The sequence below is a fragment of the Perognathus longimembris genome, chromosome 2 (assembly GCF_023159225.1).
Source record: "Perognathus longimembris pacificus isolate PPM17 chromosome 2, ASM2315922v1, whole genome shotgun sequence".
In the NCBI taxonomy this organism is placed as follows: domain Eukaryota; kingdom Metazoa; phylum Chordata; class Mammalia; order Rodentia; family Heteromyidae; genus Perognathus; species Perognathus longimembris.
The window spans coordinates 28,522,336-28,541,303 of NC_063162.1; the positions used below are offsets into that span (position 1 = coordinate 28,522,336).

At 37.0% G+C, this 18,968-nt stretch overlaps 1 protein-coding gene across 4 annotated transcripts in view; it reads right to left on the reverse strand.

Moving 5' to 3' along the window:
* Exoc6 (exocyst complex component 6) overlaps window positions 1-18,968 on the reverse strand; it is a 116,778-nt gene that overhangs the window by 3,464 nt on the left and 94,346 nt on the right. The window contains exon 21 of one of the 4 annotated variants that reach the window (XM_048338689.1): window positions 13,507-14,041. The exons of 2 other annotated variants lie outside the window; for them this stretch is intronic. In XM_048338689.1, coding sequence (XP_048194646.1) covers window positions 14,006-14,041 — 36 coding nt within the window. In that variant the 3' untranslated portion in view covers window positions 13,507-14,005. Of the gene's footprint in view, window positions 1-13,506; window positions 14,042-16,259; window positions 16,280-18,968 lie in introns of those variants that run through there. One more of the 4 variants, XM_048338688.1, reaches the window with a different exon arrangement.

The window sequence follows — 18,968 nt, forward strand, 5'->3', positions numbered from 1 at the left end:
GGGATTAAAGCCACCTAAAGAAATGTAAGAAGAAGCCAGCTTTCCCTTAGGAAGGTAAGGGACTTTTTGACTCTTTTTCACACCCCATTTACGATGATTAATAAGGACTCCTGCAAAGGAGTAAAGTGCGATAATGAAATAATAACTATGAAAAACTGTTCCATATACTTTCAGATAAGTGACATTGTAGGCCATACCAAAAGTTGAAACACTGGCACACAAACTCGAATTAGGCACTGTAAAAAATCTGCCTGAAAATGCAAAAGGAACTTATTGTAATTATTGTTGTTTACTGACAAGTACATTTTCCTCTCCTTTCACACACTCAAAGAAAGTCACTGAAATAACTTCTCTGGATAGCGACTCTACAGTGTGTCTAAGAACCTTATAAAATGGCTATTTTGTCTCAGTAATATTTACAGAAATAAGAGTTCAGAAAACAATAATAAAGCTTGACAAAAACCTACGTGCAAAAAAAAGTAATTTCAAACATGTTATTTGGTTGTCAAAAGACTGACAAACAGCCAAAATCTCAATATCCCTGTTTGATGAATATCATATACTAAAATTAATGTTTATGAAGAATTTTAAATTACCTGGGAAGATGTTTATGATAAATGTTACATAATAACAGAAAACTCATCAAAAAAGACTGGAAGAAAATATGAAAAAAATGTTAAGAATGGTAGTTATTTGTAAGGTGGGATTATGGGTGACTTACTGCCTCTGTTCTCATAAAGCTCTATAGTGGACATGTGGTTAACACTATAGTTAAAACAACATTGACATATCTATATGTTAAAATAAATTTGAGTAATAAACAGTGCTTAGACAGTGGTCAGTATAAAGGAATCCTCTTTCAAGTGTCTGCACCAGTGTATGTGCACATAGTCAGCAGAAAGTCACCACTTAATATACTGGTTGTGATCTCCCTTTCTTTCCAAAAGGCAGTAACAATGTGGCCTTAGGGATATGAAGAGAAAGAAGTCTTTATGTCTTTAAGCTCCTTTTTGCTTGGGCTCATCTATCTCCAGGTGAGAAAGGAGTATACTTAATTAATTAAAACCACACACCAACTCCAACTGTGAATAAAGAATTGGTTCTTCTACATGCATGCATGCATGTGCATACACACAACCAAAACATTCTTAAACAATTTTCATAGGATCAAATACCATATGCAAATTTCTTGTAGGCAGATTCTCAGAATGCCAATCACTAGAATCACAAAATTTAACCTACCTGATCACACAGACAAATCTAAACTATATTCTTTCACATTTACATAAATAATGCATGAAAACTAACATCATACATGGTTGGTCTGTAGATATCTGTGAAGATCTGCACATTAAAGATGATGGGGATAGTGTGTCAATGTGGAGAAAAGTGCTAAGGATCAAGACAAAGTTCAGTCATTCAGCAGATATTGACTGCCCATCTACAGTGTGCTAGATGTTATGCTGGGCACCAGAGATACACTACTGAGAGCAGATAGCCTTCAATAAATATGTCACCATATGTAATATATTCTAAAAGCAAATAAGTAATATTTTGGTAAAAACACGAAGAACTAACTTTTAAAATTAAGACTCTTCACACAAAATTTGTCAGTTAAGTGTCGAAAAAGGCAGAAACATTGATTGCTCATTATTCACAGCACCTGCAGCTTCTTGTTTCCATCTATGTAAGGATTTTTTTTTTTCCAATGTGCAATACCATTAGAATAAGGAGAAAAAACTTCAGAAAGCTGTTAGGAAAATTGAAAATGTGCTCAGCACAGTGACACCATTGAGTAGATATTCAAGAAATAACTGATGATGCCACATCACTAACTCCAGGTTTAGAGGAACTTTTTTCTTAAACTTCATGCATACAAAAAAATCAGCACATTGCAGAGTACTTTGGCTTATGCTGACAGTTCACAGTCATAGCTCCATGAGTCTCACAAATTTTCGTGCCTAGGATGGCTTCAAAACTCAGATCTTAGCCTTCTGAGTAGTTAGGATTATAGGTATGAGCCATGGCACCCCTTTACTTCTTCATTTTTAAAACTGTTGGACTGCTGGGTGTCAGTGGATCACACCTTTAATCCTAGCTATTTAGGAGGCTGAGATCTGAGGATTGAGGTTCAAGCAGGAACCTCAGAATCCAGCGCAGGCAGGAAAGTCTGTGAGACTCTTCCCGCCACGTAACTACCAAAACACTGGAAATCAAGTTGTGTAGCTCAAAGTGGTAGAGTACTAGCTTTGAGCATGAAAGCTTAAGAATAGTGCCTAGGCCCTGAGTTCGAGCTCCAGGACCAGCATTAAGAAAACAAAACAAGACAAAACAAAACAAAACAAAAATCCTAACTGCAACTGATGGAATATGTTTGCAACGTAGAACCTCAATTGCATAAAACCTAATCTCCCTATTTCAAGTTCTACTTCCTTCAGATAGTAGTGTGCAAATAATATGTTATTAATCACATAAAAATCTCTTCTTGTCTTGAAAATTGACAGTAAAACATGGTCTCACCAGGTGAATTTATTAGTTAACATATATACCTGAAGTTCAAAGATGTAGATCAAACATGAACACAAACAAAATTCTCCCCAGATTATCCAAAAGCAATTTTACAGATACTTATTAAAGGATAAAGTCAAGCAGAAGATAATGAAAATTGGCATTAAGTTTTATAAATGGCTTATTTCCAATAGTCAAGTAAAGTAATTCCACTTTAAATCTTTTTGGGAAGTAAGCAAAGTATGGATCATATGAAAATGAATAGCAAAATAACATGCATCAGTTCTATCTCATGAATCATAAGATTATCTGAAATTAGTATCCTTTTTTTTTCCCACTAAGGATTCAAAACTGCCTTTCACAACTAATCTGAACACATCAATGGATTTATGTCCATCTTTGTGAGTTAAAAATTTCATTTCTCAGTGCATCCTGTGTGTCTAGCACACAAAAAGACCAGTTTAAAGAAAGAAATGTTGCATGAGTGAGGTCCATTTGTATGCTCTAAATAGCTGAAACATTCAGAACCATGAAGGAATTCGTAGTGTCACCCCATCGAGCTTGCTGACAGTTTCTCGTCCTACAGATGGGCTCCCAGTCTACTACACCCATGGAACTTGGGGTCTCAGGCCTGTTGAGATCACTGTGCGAATGACATAATGAGTCTAGGCAGACTTAAAATCATTCTGTGGAACTCTCAAGTGGCTTTTTTGCCTTTGTAAAAATGAACTCACAGTGCCAGGTCATTTTTCCCTTGAATCTGGTTTAGTTTTCTTTGTTTTGGGTCTTTTGGATTTTGCTTTTGAAGCACCTCAGGGGCAGTGACCCAAGACAGAAGATAAATAAAGTTAAGCCAACCTCAAGAGAAAAGCAATTGGGGATACCAGGTTTGCTTTTGTAAATGTGAACAGTGACCTGGGGGCTCAGGGTCAACCTTAGTCCCCCAAGTTCCCTTTTCCAAACACAAAATCCACCTGGGACCTCAAAAGTAAACCAGGAGATCATTTTTCCCTTGCTTCCAAAAAACAAAGCGGACACACAGGTTTCTACAGTGCTTCTGAGACCTAAACAACAACACAACCCCTAAACCCAATACAGCATTAAGGAAGAAATTCTTATCTTTCAGACAAATCCTGAGTCATTAGCTACTGGGAATTCAAGACAAAAAGGTCGTCCTAATTAACCACATTGGAAAAAAATAAAATCACTTTTTCTAAATAGATGGTAAAATGGGATGGTGAACTCCACATGATTTCCAAAGCACTTGCCATTTTCACATATGGAAAATTACATGCAGCAACAGAAGAGAATTTTAAGTAGCAGCCAGAGGAGTCTGGTCAAAAAAAGCACGGAGAAGCAAAATCACAGGAACCTCCCTTTCTTGCCTTCTGTTATTAATTGTCCCCAAGTTCCTTTCTGGCTCTCTGATATTCCTTCACCCAAGTCTGCACTCTGCAAATGTCCCCATTTGCCAAATCTGTTTTCTGCTAGTCCTTCCACTCTCACTCAATGCGGATGAAGGTGAGCATTCTATGCACACTGTGCTGGGAAAGTTGTTTAAAAGCACTCTACTTTCAAGTCACTTGACTTCAGGGACATGCATGAAGCAGAAGTAGAATGTGTAATGTTCTGATAGTAAACCAAGCTATGTAGTAAGGTTTGGAATTTTGAAAAAGGGCAATAATAGGATTTCTGTAATCAGATTAATAGACATTCATATTTTGCTTTGCTGAAAAAAGCTTAGGTCACTATCATAGCTTCCATGGCATATAGAACTTATGTGATTAGCTTGGTTATTCAAATTAATTTCATCAAAATAATGCACAATTAACAACCAAGTGGAGCATATCATTAAATTATCAGTTCATTATCCTACTCTTTCTGTTCTTAGAAACAATCACATTTAACTTCTTTTTTAATTATGGTGATTATTCCAATCTATTATTATTTTTCTAATTTTAGATTTCTCATCATACAGCTATTATGTATAAGAATTTACCTTACTTGTACTACACTTTCTTATTTTTTTGGTAGCAATATAACAACTTTTCTGTATTTTACTTTTTAATGTGGAAATAAAAAGGTTCTTATGGGGATCAAGTATGGAGGACAGGGAAAATGGAGAGGGTAGGTGACTGTGTCTGTGATATATACGAAAAGAAAACAATGAAACCTGCTGAAATTGCTCAAGGGAGAAGGACAATGAGGACGAGAGATGGAAGGAGGGAGATGATGGAGTCCATTGTATGCATCTATGGAAATGTCACAATGAAACTCTCCCTATATAACTAATGTATGCTGACAAAAAGTAAAAATAAAGTGGGGGAAAATAAAAATAAGTAACTTCAATGTAATTAAAATGACACCATCATTTTAGCTTTTTTGTTTTTTTAAGTTTTGAGATGTACCATACAATTCACTAAAGCATCTAAATCTAAACTTAGGGCCCTTTTCTCCAGACCCCATAATCCACTAGAAGTCATTCCCAATGGGAATCATATAATGTAATACTTTGTAATTATTGTTTTTTCAGGTAGTATATTTTTTAGCTTCACTATATTGCAATAAACATGAATACCTCATTCTTTTCGTTGCTGAATAGTATTTCATATACCACATTATGTTTATCCAATTATCATTTGATGGATATTTGGGACTTTAGCTAATATGAATAGTGCTGCTATAAACATCTGTCTACAAGGTTTTTATGTGGACATATTTTTATTTTTCTTGAATATATACCTATAAATATATTTGTATAAATATATGTGTATTTGTATATATAAACACAACATACCTAGGAGTAGAATTTGTTATGAACCTGTAAGAGGATCTCTCTTTTTTTCGTCATGGGGCTTGATTCAGTGTCTAGGCACTGGTCCATGAGCTTTTCTGCTCAAGGCCAGCACTTCACCACTTGAGCCACAGCTCCACTTCCAGTTTTCTGGTGGTTAACTGGAGATAAAAGTATCACAGGCTTTCCTGCCTAAACTGGCTTCAAATTGTAATCTTCAGATCTCAGCCTCTTGAGTAACTAGGATTACAGGAGTGAGCAACCAATGCCTGGCTTAACAGGATCTTTTGATTCTCCACTTACTAAGAATGGTAGTACATTATGTAGTTGAATTTTAAAATAATTCTTTTGGCAATTATAGCTTAAAATGTGACATTGATTAAGATGGATTATACTCATAAAACTGAATGTTGAATTGAAATCCCTTTCTACAACTAGTAAAAGATAATAAAAGTGTTGATATTATATATTTAAACCAAAAGCAATAGGTATTTACTTGACTGAAGTTTCTTGCAAGTTATTTAAGAATGTACAAAGATATTAATAAATTCTTATCAAGAGTTTATTCTCCACTTCTGAAAAAAACAAAAACCCCTATAATTATCCAGTACAAATTGATTTCAATCAGTTTTCAAGTAGATCTACTTCAAATAGCTGGATAAAAGTTTTTAAACAATACATGTGCATGCAAAACTTGTTTTTCTTCAGCCATTAAGTAGCCAAAAGATTACAAACCATGATACAATAAAGCCTGAACAACACAACCAGGTTTATTGCAGCACTACTCACTATAGCCAAAGTATGGAATCAGCTCAGATGCCACTCAATGGACAAATGGATCAAGAAAATATGGTATATACACACAATAGAACTTTACTCATCCATAGAAAGAATAATATTGTACCTTTTGTAAAGAAATGGAAAGACTTGGGAAAAAAATTACATTAAATTAAGTCAGATCCAGAGAGACAAAGGACTCAAGTTTTCCCTTATTTGTAAAACTAGATTTAGCTTACAAACTCATAGATATGTTGGGTGGTATGCAAGTATGGGCGGTATGCAAGTAATATATTAATTGAAATACAGTAGATTTAAGGGAGATCTCAAATACTGTAAATCCTTAGAAAGCCAAAATCAAAATTCAGCAAAATAAAACACCAGGAAGTGGCTACTTGAAAGGGATGGGTGGAGCCAAAGGGAAAGTGGTAGACAAATGAAGAGAAGAGGGGTAAAGTGCCAACAAGAATCCAATGTTTATCTTACAAAATTAAGAAGACAGAGGGGGGAAAAAAGTGAGGAGGGGAAGGATGGGTGAGAATGTTGGAAGGGGTGACATTGATCAAGATATGTTGTATTCATAAACTGCTTTGTTAAATGGCAATTCTCTTGTACAACTACTTAAATAATAATTTTTAAAACAAAAAAAAATATAGGTATCTAGCCAACTTCCTGATGTTGTAAGGTAGGACACACATAGGTGAGGTGTACTCTCCTAATTACCCACACCAGAGACCTGGATGCAGTCTGTTTAACCCCTTTCTCTTATAATAATTTCTACATCTAACTTACTGCTCAACTGTGCCAATTTAACTTCCCAAGTTTACTTTGTCCCTACTTTCTATTCCTGTTGCTACTGCTGCCCTAATTCAGACCTTACAATCTTTCCTCCAGGGCTTTTAGCTCCATCTATTCCCTCTGACAATCTCTTCCAGTACTTGGGACCCACCAACCTCCACAAGGCACTAGAGATCCAGCCAGTGGATCATACTGTCTATTTACGGTATTTGGAGGGGGAAGGGGGATATACTGCATTTAAACTCAGGGTCTGGGTGCTTTCCCTTAGCTATTTTGCTCAAGGCCGGCATTCTACCAATAGAGCCTCTGCTCCACTTTTGGCTTTTTGGTAGCTAATTGGAGATAGAGTCTCATAGTCTTTCCTCCCTGGGCTGGCTTTGGACCATGATCCTCAGATCTCAGCTAGAATTATAGGCATGAACCACTGGCACACAGCTGTGTTTCCGTAACACACAGTTTTACAAGTCTATGCTAACTCCTGTCTCACATACTAACAACATAGCTATGTCACCATTTATTTAACATGTAATTATTAATAACTTGGACATCTCTGGATTTTTAGCTTTATGTGAGTCTGAAAGCCAGTTAGTCTACTTAATATAGTTTTTTTTTTTTTTTTTTTTTTTTTTTTTTTTTTTTTTTTTGCCAGTCCTGGGCCTTGGACTCAGGGCCTGAGCACTGTCCCTGGCTTCTTCCCGCTCAAGGCTAGCACTCTGCCACTTGAGCCACAGCGCCGCTTCTGGCCGTTTTCTGTATATGTGGTGCTGGGGAATCGAACTTAGGGCCTCGTGTATCCGAGGCAGGCACTCTTGCCGCTAGGCTATATCCCCAGCCCTACTTAATATAGTTTTACTTGTGCTACAGAATGTACTACATTATTTCACAACCAAAGTTCTGTTCCTGAGATTATCTTTTAAAAAACTAGTGATGCCACAATTTAGCAAGTTAAAAAAACATTCCCGGGTCATACATTCATTTCTGTCCAGATTAATTACATCATCTGCTATACTTATATAACCATTAGTTATGTAACAACTTCACCAATGCAGCTCAAAGACTTCCAATACCAAGGAAATCAAACCCTGAAACTTGTGATGAGAGGTATTCACTAGACTTTCAGTTCTCTTGGATGAATCATTTTGCTTCATTGAAGCTCCAAAGAAATAAGATCTACTTGTGTGAATTGACTTTGGAAGAACTCAAGCAACAAAGGAAGATAATATGGATTAGCCAATGAAAATAATTGTATGTTGACATGTCTATGCTTCAGGATATGGCAAGTACTTGGATGAAATAAACTGGACAAGGCTGAGGTTTCTTTATGTATATCTTTATGGTGGAATTGTTAAGAAACACAAGGAGAAGGGAATAATTAGTGTTTTTCTTTTCAATTAGAATCTAAGGGGGTATTTGCCACTAACCCTCATTCCCCATATGAGATAGTGCTTGTGATTTAAAATAAAGCAGACAAAAACTTTGAGAGTCTAACAGGTGAATTAATTTAATCTTCAATAAAATTAGCTACATGTTTTATTCTAAAATCTTAGTAAGTTAAATAAGACTTATAATTTAACATCAGTTATAAATGCTAGCTCTAGCTTTGAGGGGGGGACTAAATTAAAATGAAGTACTAGAGATGCCAGAGGTATCTTGTCATTCCCTTCTTTAAAATGGAACTCAGGCCACACAGGGTAAATGAAACAAAGGAAAACTATTAAGTCCCAAGTGCCTCAGGAGAAAAAGGAGGATAAGTTTCTATGGAGATTAACCAATAACTAAGCATTCCATGTAAAAAGCAAGTAGGGACTCTAATTCTAGAGCCCTTATCTTTGGTGAAATGGTGGGCTGAATTCCAGACTCATATATCAAATTTGTTATGTCTCTTCAAGATAATCACTTGAGTCCTGATGTACAGGTCCTTTACTACTTTGCCATGGATTCTAAAACATATGCAAAGTGAGTCAGACTACTGTACTTAATTAGCATAATATAGATAAGCACATGATGGGCTGGGGAAGTAGTACAGTGGTAAAACACTTACTATACACAAGGTCTGCGTTTGATCCCCAGCACAACCAAATGTAAATGAAAAATTTAAAAGGAGACTGTATCTGCAGTCATTTCTTTCTTTCAAAGATTATGGATTTTGTAATCTTTATTCAAACAATCTAAATATGTATTTAGTTTAATTTTCTTAAAGGCTCTTATTTATTAACCCCTAATTAACTATTTACTTCCAGACCTGATTGCATATGTAATTACCTCTTGTCAGGGATAATAATAAACATGTCAGAACACTTGCTACTTAGTAAGTTTCAACAAATGTGGTCTTTCCACAGCTTCAAGGCATGAGTTCAAGGGAATGGGAGGTAGGGGTGAGAGCAGTTACCAAGTCATGCTGAAGCACAGACACTACGGCAGGAGCCCAGAGCATGTACACAAGGGTTACTTTGAGCCAGATAATTATCTGAGTGCTTGGTTCCCTGGGTTCAGTTTCCTGAACAAGGTAACGGGGACAACACTAAAATACTGTGAATAATGCAGGGATCCCCACGAACTTCAAAATGGGCAATAGATAGACTTTAAGATGCAATTTAGTTGAGAAGAAGCTATTGGCATCACATCCTCATTACAGGTTATGGCAATAAAATACCAAAGGAAAATAAATAGAAATAGCAAGAGGATTTCTTTTCCTAGGAAGATAAATGCAGCAAGCTGAGACCTACCAGGCTTGTCCAAAGAGGATCTGCACTGTGGCAGTGCAAAAAGAAATCCCCACCTGACCTCTGGATAACCTAAACAGGAAATGAGGACATTTCTAAGCAAAAGAGGCTGTGTCATCCTATTAGGATAATTGTTTCCATTGACATTTTGTATAAACATCTCACACTAGGCCATCAGAAAAAAACCCAAGCCATAGCGTCTCTTCTTTGTAAGACATAAAAAACAATGCCTGGCCCAGGGCCCTCAACCCAGTGAGGAGGTACAGTTGTGTTGATGACAATTAGGAGAACAAACAATAGGCGAGAGAGAAACAGGTAAGAAAGTTGAAAGGTACTTTTAAGTATTTGCAGACTGATTAAAAATACATTTGTAAAATATTAAACATATAATGCTTAGTCAGAATCTAGGGAATTAAGAGAATAGTCAATGATTTTAAGAAAAGACACAATGATTTTAAGAAAGGACACATTATAAATGGAATTTGTAATAAGTCAGAACTTTTAAAAGAATAACTTTAAAATACTGGACATTTGACTATCGTTCTACAGAATGTCAGAAGTTGGCTCCATTTGGTTGGGGAAAATTAAGTCCTCCATTCTCTCACCTAGTCAATATTCTATGAAGATTATTTATCTGATTATAAAGCAAAAACCCTTAAGAGCTAGTTTCTTATGACACTGTCTTAAGCCATGGCTACTATAATAAATACTGTAGACTAAATAGCTCATAAGCAATAGAAACTTATTTTTCATATTTCTGGAAGTGCAACACAGCAGATGCCAACAGTATATTCATGATTATACATTTCCAACCTCAATTTCTTTGGGGGGGGGCCACTGGTCCTGGGGCTTGAACTCAGAGCCTGTGTCCTGTCCCTGAGCTTTTATACTCAAGGCTAGCACTCTACCACTTAAGCCACAGTTCCACCTCAGCTTTTTTGGTACTTCAATTGGAGATAAAAGAGTATGACAGGCTTTCCTGCCCTGGCTGGCTTTGAATCTAAGGAGGTAGGATTACAGGCATAAGCCACTAGTCTCTGGCTTCCAACCCAATTTTTAAGAAATCAATCCATTTTCATTTTGAGCTAACATTTTGAAGGAGTTATAATTTGTGTCTCAACTTTTCCATCTGTAAGAGACAGCACTATGACAAGCACTATATTTGATGTATAGGTGATGCACTGTTTGGGGTAAAGGAGATCATAAGATTAATGGGAAAGACAGTCACACAAATAAAACTACCAAGTAACATGCTACTTACACTGATACGGCTGTGCATAGGTTGTGGTAATTAGAGCCTTCAATGTTGCTGAGTCCAATGGGTGGAAAGAAGACCAGAGAAATTATCCTAAATTGTGTCTAAACTAAGTCTTATGAAGGACTTAAGGAAGAGTAGAGAGGTATTTTAAGTGGATGAGATAACATGAGAAAAGGCACAAACATGGGAAATCATTGTGCTTATGGAAGAGTATCACGCACTTTACTGAGGCTAAACCAAAATATGAATAAGGGAGTTTAGGACAGCCTGAGGGAGGAAATAGGCTTACACACAAAAGGATATGAGTGACTTGTTTGGGACCTTTGGGTTGCCACTCAAATGTTTTCAACAAGAAAGCTGACATGGACAGTTTCATCATGTGGTGACTCCAACAAGTTCATGCCTATAATCCCAGCTATTTAGTAGACAGAGATTTTGGTTCAAAGCTAGCCTCAGCAAAAAATTAGCAAGATCCTAAATCCAAGAAATCAGCTGGGTATGTTGGCTTGTACTTGTAAGTCCAACTATGTGGGAGGTATAGGTAGGAGCACCATAGTTCTTGGGCAAAAGCTTAAGAGCCTACCTGAAAAACTATAGCAAAAAAGAATGATGTGTGGCTCAAGTAGTCTTGAGTTTAATCCCTGATACTGAGAGAGAGATAGAGAGAGAGAGAGAGAGAGAGAGAGAGAGAGAGAGAGAGAGAGAGAGAGAGAGAGAAAATATTTAAGGAAATAAATATAAGGACACTTGCAATATACTGAGATAGACAAGCAGGTAGCTATACTGGCAAAATGAAGATAGATTTGAGAAATATTTAAGTGGAAAAATCCCTAGAACATAGTACTTACCTAGATGTAGGACATGGTAATGGTTCCAATAAGCAAAACAGAGAACACAGAAGAGAGATGAATCTGAGAATGAGGCAAGATGACATGCTGAAAGCTTTGGCCACAGAGGATAGCAGCACCCACTAAACAACTGGTGTGTATGTGAAGTATACTGTTTCTGCCAGAGGGTAGCTGGCTGCAGATCAGCTCACCCAGGCAGTGTAGACAGCAGGTTTCTACACACAGAACTCTGAGGGACACAAACATTTAGGGAATCAGAAAAGGAAACTACAAAGGGAAAGAGGAGGACTGTTAAGATCTAGCCTTTGAAAAAGAGAGTTTTAAGGAGAACATAATCAACATTATTAAATGTAGCAGGAAGAACAGACAGATAAGAGCTGAAACTGTTTACTAGCCTTCTCTGGTGACCCTACTGAATACTATTTCAGAGTATGAAGAGCACAGGAAAGGAGTGAATGAGAGAGGAGGAAATAGGAATAAACAGCTCTTTTCAGGAATTCACAGTGAAGGAGAAAAGAGGGATTAGAGCATGTCTGTAGGCTATGGTAGTCAGGAAAAAGCTGCAGCAGAGGACAAGCATATGAATACTGAAATAAATTCCCACAGAAAAGACTAGAAAAAAGTCAAGGGACTAGGAAGAAGCAGCCTCATTACAGTGGCTCTCTAACAGCTGAGAATGGAGAGAAGGGAGCACATAGGGTGTGAATACAGGTAATCTGTGTGACTTGCAGAACCAAGCAGTGAGAGGCTCTAAGGTGCTTTCCCTGAGAGGAGAGTAACAAACACCCAGAGCAGAAAAGGGGAAGGAATGGAACAGGCACAGCAGGGAAGAGAATGCACACCACCGCTGAGGAAGGCTGCTGGTCAGAGATTTGGGAGGAAAGTGAAGAAAGCAACCTGCCAAACAGCCATAGGAAGCTAGGGAATGAATGAGGGTGGAATGGTAGAGAAGCAGAAGAAGTGATGAGGGAAGGAAGCAGAAAACAGGAAAAAAAGAAAAGAGAAAGAATGGGAAGCAGGAAGGAGTGGAACAGGAAAGGGAAGAGAGCACTTCCCCAATGTGTGAAGCCCTAGGTTTAATCCCCAGATGGGAAAAACAAAACTAAACAGAAAAAAAAACCCAGAATCATGCTCCTATTATAAATAGGGAACATCCTATTTTTGTCCAATTGTACATAAGTGATTTTCCATAAATGTTAATTTTGTTTATTGTTACATTGGGAAGTTGAGTATCACTCTGAAACAGATTGGTATACTTTTTGGCAATTATTTCAGAAGTGCCCACTAATTGTACTTCTAAAGGCCTACTGAAATGCTTACACAAGTGTTCAATATATGCATTTACGGTCATTAACTGCAGCACTATATATGTACAGAAAAACCTGTCCAACAAATAGGGGCTTGCTTCAATAATTATGGTGTGTTTAGTGTAGAATAGCATGAAAAAATAAAAATCCACATTAATCAAAATGTAAACTACAGTATAACTGATCCCAGCCGCTGCAAAAGAGAAAAAATAACAACATGCATGCTCCTAAGTGTGCACTGTGCATTTGTGAATATACATGCCTTTACCTTATAAAGGGCTTGGAAGGAAACACACCAATTACCCTGAGAGACTGAAGAGGGAAGAAAATGAGAGCTTTTTCTTCATGTCTGATTTGCTTGTTTGTTTTAAACAGTAAGCAGTATGTAATATCAATTTCCTGGTTTTGGTTAACTGTACTATAGTTATTTAGAAAGCTATCACTGGAAAAAACCAGGGGAAGTATATGTGGGACCTATTTGTAATTTCTTGTAGGTGTATAATTACTTAAAAACTACAAAATAGGCTATGATGAAGCTTCAAGGTAGTGTTTGCTTGTCTAGCATGTATACAAGGCTCTTCAACCCTGAACACCAGAAAGAAACTAAAAACCAAAAGAAATCAGCAAATCTATGCTATTTTTGTATTTGCTTTCTTATGTGGAGTTGCTTTTGATTTCAAACTATTATTTTAGAAGGTAATTTTCTACACTATCCAACAATCCTTTATTCTTAAAACTGTAAAAAACCTAAGTTCAAAATTTATATTAATAGCTGTAAGTACCTGCAAAAGTCACATACATACTTAAGTATAGAACCCACACACTGGAACCCAAGGAAGAAAACAGCAAAAGCCATTTAGGTTTAGACTAATCCTTTATAATCTAAGCTCTCCCAAAGGGCAGCATACTTTTCTAATATCTGGACCTTAAGGTAAACTTTGTGAGATGTCTGGTCTTGTTGATTTCAGGAGTAAACCCAAATACATCTTTCTTTAATTCTTTGGCACTTCAAATGAATTTAGGCTTGTCTGAAGAGGAAGAAAAAAAAACCCGCTTACTGGAGGAGCTGTGTGAACAAGCTTGTTGTCCTGCTACTCTATCTCGTCAAACATTTGGATACTACAACTTTGGCAAATCCCATTAATACTTTAAGAAGTCTAAGACTTTAAAACTTCTAAAGAAAGTTCCTCTGAAGTAGTCACATGGGCAGGTTTAAGCAAGCAGTGTGTGCATACAATATGGTAACAAATATAATGCAAACAAAAGAAGATTTGTTTAATTATAGTGGAAATAATTGTTATTTAAAGGTGACTTCTTCATCATAAAAGAATACACTGGACTAGTGGCAAAAAGAATTGTATGTTACGATGCTTTAAGATTAGAAACAGAAGGCAACAATTTCAAAGTAAAACCTTGGCAGACACCCAGTCTCCATAGCAAGAATTCTGGCCAAACAATTCCTTTATAGCTTCCAAGGCCCATTCCTGTCCCTAGAGTCAGAATTCAGCGCTATTCATTCTGAGTCAAATACAACTTGAGCCCTGAAAATTTAGAAAGTTCTCCTGTTTTTCCATGGTGATGTATATCATAATCTCTTCCTTAAAATTTATTACAATTATTTGGTAGTAGGGAGGAATTAGGAGACGTGCAACAGGGTGAAAGAAAGCAAGTGAGGTGAATGATGAGAACAAGGAGATGGGAGTCCAAGGTATGTCTTTTTTAGGCAGTGGCAATAAAAGGAAACGTTAACTCCTAGAAACCATGAGGTTCACTGGCACATGAGCTTTGCCCCTTGCTCTGATGAGGCTTGGTTAGTACCAACCCAAAAAGATTCCCACCTCTAAGGTAAACAATACAACAATCTTCCCTCCTCAATTTCACTAAATTATTAAAATGTACAGTTGAAATACTCTAGGAAACGGTTTTCCAAGGTCATGCTGTAGTCATTAAGAGAAATAGGACTCCATCCTGTCTCTCATTTCCTACTTCTTGTCAATACTTCATTCAAATATTTCAGTAATTTTTTTTTTTTTTTTTGGCCAGACCTGGGCCTTGTACTCAGGGCCTGAGCACTGTCCCTGGCTTCTTTTTGCTCAAGGCTAGCACTCTGCCACTTGAGCCACAGCGCCACTTCTGCCCATTTTCTGTATATGTGGTGCTGGGGAATTGAACCCAGGGCTTCATGTATACGCAGCAAGCACTCTTGCCACTAGGCCATATCCTCAGCCCTCAGTAATTTTCTTATACTTCTTAGTTTCTATTTTAACTTATTTTGCAGTACTGGGGACTAAGCCTAGGGCTAGGTAAGTGCTTTACCACCTGAGCCTGATCCTAGTTGCTACCCTTAAGCTAAGATAACTTTGTCTTCGCTGAGGTCAACTAGTTCATCTCGCAAACAGTCCAAATTGTTTTATCATCTACTACTCATTCAGATTTCCCCAGTGCTGGGCTATATGAGCCACTGAAGCAATTATTTCATAAATGAATGAGTAAATAAGTAAAGAAAAAAACAATCTACAAGTAATGCTTTTTACAGCAAATAGTTTTAGTACTCCATTAACAAACATTAAATTTATTTACAAACTACACTGGTTCCAAAGGACTTTTTGTAAATTATAAAATGCATGTGAAATAAATACATTCAGTAAGTGAGAAAAATCCGGGTCAAGAGAAAGTGCAAGTAGAAAAGATGACATTACTGTACAAAGTTCAAAGATTCTACCGGATAAGCTGAGGCTGGCTAGGGCAAAAGCATAACAACCCATCTGAGACACAAACTAAAGACAAAAGGGTTCACAGGCTCATGCCTGTAATCCTAACTACTCAGAGATCTGAAGATCATGGTTCTGCCTACTTGAGCAGAAAAGTCCATGAAACACTTATCTCCAATCAAACACCAAAAAACCAGAAGTAGAGCTGTGGCTCAAATAGTACAATGCTTGCCTTCAACCAAAAAGAAAAAGCTCAAGGACAGCATCCAGGCCCTAAGTTCAAGCCCCAGGACTAGCCCAAAAAAAGGGGTGGGGCTGGGCCATATTGTGAGTGGTATAGTGCTTACCCAGCAAAAATGAGGATCTGAGTTCAATCAAGTACAACCAACTGTACATATGTATGTGTATGTATGAAGACAGATACATAAAAATATACGTGTGCATGCATGTATGTATGCATGAAGATAGAAAGGAGAAGATAAGAGAGGTTAAAAAATGGCAAATAGGGGTTGGGGATTTAGCTCAATGAAAAAGCCCCAAGTTCAGTCCTTAGCTCTGAAAAAAAAAATAACAGACTTTTTTGGTAAGAAGGAGATTTTTGGCTAGGGATTGTACTCAGGGCCTTGTACATGCTGTATATATCATTGAGCTATGTCCCCAATCCTCATACTCCAATTAAATGAAGTCATATTAAATGAGAACTGGGGTAAGAACAAGTCAAGTTACAGATGCTGACAAAAACAAACAAACTGGAGATATAGCTCAAAGACAGGGGTGCTGGATTTAATCATCAGTACCCAACAAATAACAATGAAGTAGGTAGGGCTGACTTGACATTCAGAATAGGTCATATGCTTGACTGGAGCCAGAGGATCTCTCCTGGGGTACCACTGACAAAATGATACTTGTGTAGATAACAAAGTAATTTTTTAAAGTATTAAACAAACAAACAAACAAAAGGTTCCAAAGACCAGATGCCAGTAGCTCATGCCTGTAATCTTAGCAACTCAGGAGGCTGAGATCTGAGGATCACAGTTCAAAGCTGGCCTGTGCAGGAAAATCAATGAGATTCTTTTCTCCAATTAACTATTTAAAAACCAGATTTAAGAGTTGTGGTTCAAGTGGTAGAGTGCTAGCCTTGAGGAAAAAAAAAAAAAAAGCTAGGCAAGCCCAGGCCCGGGTTCAAGCCCCAGGACTGGCAAAGCAAAAACACACAACTATGTTGGAGCCAGGTGTGGCTATAATCTCAGCACTTGGGAGCCTGAAGGAAAGGGTTAAAGTATTCATGGATAGCCTGGGCTACACAGTGAGTTAAAGACCAATCTGGCCTGTAGAGCTAGCTCTTGCCTTAAAAACAAAACAATGAAAATAAAAATGAATCTATGCCCAAGGGGATGGTAGGAAAAAGAGCATTTTTAAATTAAATCTCCTCTTAGCTAGCAGTGAGGCCATGGTGTGAGGTAAAGGAACGCAATTGCACAAAGTTGCTTTTGTTCCACTCTTCTATTTTTGTATCTGTGGGTACTTACAGTTAACATGTAAAGTAAGCCAACTGGGCAAAGAAATTTCTGTAGGTTTTACAGGATTGAATATTTTTTTCACTATATTTTTAATACCATTAAATACTACTGCTATTTTCTATCTGGAAGTTCTGACTTTGTTTTAAGGATCTTATTTTGGCAAGTAGTAAAAGAAGAAAGGTGCAATTATCCTGAAAAAGGGAACCGTATATTCTTTGTAATATTCCAAGACATTTTTTACAGTAAGCAGAAAAAAATGCAGAACTTATTTTGGTCATTTTATCAAAACAGTTATCTTTTAAAAAAATTCCATCTCACTTTTGATATGTGAAGCATAATAGAAATAGAAACACTTTTGATATGTGAAGCGTATTAGAAACGACCACAGCCTGGTAATGAATATTCTTTCTTTTTCTCCAAGTATACACAATGCGGCGCAATACCAACAACTTGATGACTCACTAAGGAATCTGACAACTTTTCAGATTTGAACTGCACATGAGCTGGTATTTTAACTTCCCGCTTAAATCTTTTCCTTCTTCATAAGCAATCCTGTGTTTCCGTTTCATGCTTCTTAAAAACAAATTATCCAGTATGACTGACTGACTGGTTTACTGCACTGAAGCAGCATTAATCCTCCAGTAATTATCACCCTTCACAAGTCATTTGAATGCTTAAGGAAGGTCAACAAATTGTTCTTGAAAATATACAGTTTTTCTTTCAGTTTTGTATCACTTGCTTGTTAATGTTTACATTTCATCTATCTACTTACAAGATTATTTGTTTGCTATTACAATCCTCTGTTTTGAGAGCAAAGGCACATGGTCTCCTTGATATATGATTGTTGGAGGGTGGGGGTGGCGGGGAGAACAGTAGAGGCCAGGTCTGCAAAATAACAAACTTCTTTTCAAATGATATTTCCACATGTTTGGGTTAGAAACTTTACATTATGTATCTAAAACCAAACAATTACTAAACAAACATAAAAAGGTCTAGGATAGACCTATCAGAGGCTCACAATAGCTCAACAGCTATGTACATATGATTATATAAGATGAGGCTAAGCAAAATGAACTCCATGAGAAGGACACAGGAGGATTTTATTGTGTTACGTTTAATGTACTAGGTGAATTTCTTTGGTATACCCCATGTGGTTACTGTATATGATTTTGGTACACTGGATATTGTATATATGCTTACCTAAACTAGGGATGGGAAAGAAAAATGAGGGAGGGTATAATAACTATGACAAGAAATGTACTCACTACCTTATTATGTAACTGTACCCCCTCTGTACACCACCTTTTCAATAAAATTTAATTTAAAAAAATCCTCTGTTTTAAACCAAATATGTCTAGGGACTCATGCATTAATTTAGCCTTCCTTCCTTCCTTCCTTCCTTTCTTGGTTTCCTTTCTTTCCTCACTGTCTCTGAGCTTCTTTTGCTCAAGCCTAGCACTCTACCACTTGAGCCACAGTGCCAGCCACTTACCCCTTTTTCTGTTTATGTGGTACTGAGGAATGGAACCCAGGGCTTCACGCATGCTAGGCAAGCACTCTACCACTAAGCCACATTTCCAGCCCTCATGCATTAATTTTAATAGTTAAAGTCTAATTTCAAATTATCATAAAACATAGTTTTGCAGGACAATAAGACATTTTTATTTATGCCAAGTATTCAGCATCCAAATAAATTTGACAGAAAAAAATTAAGATATACTTTT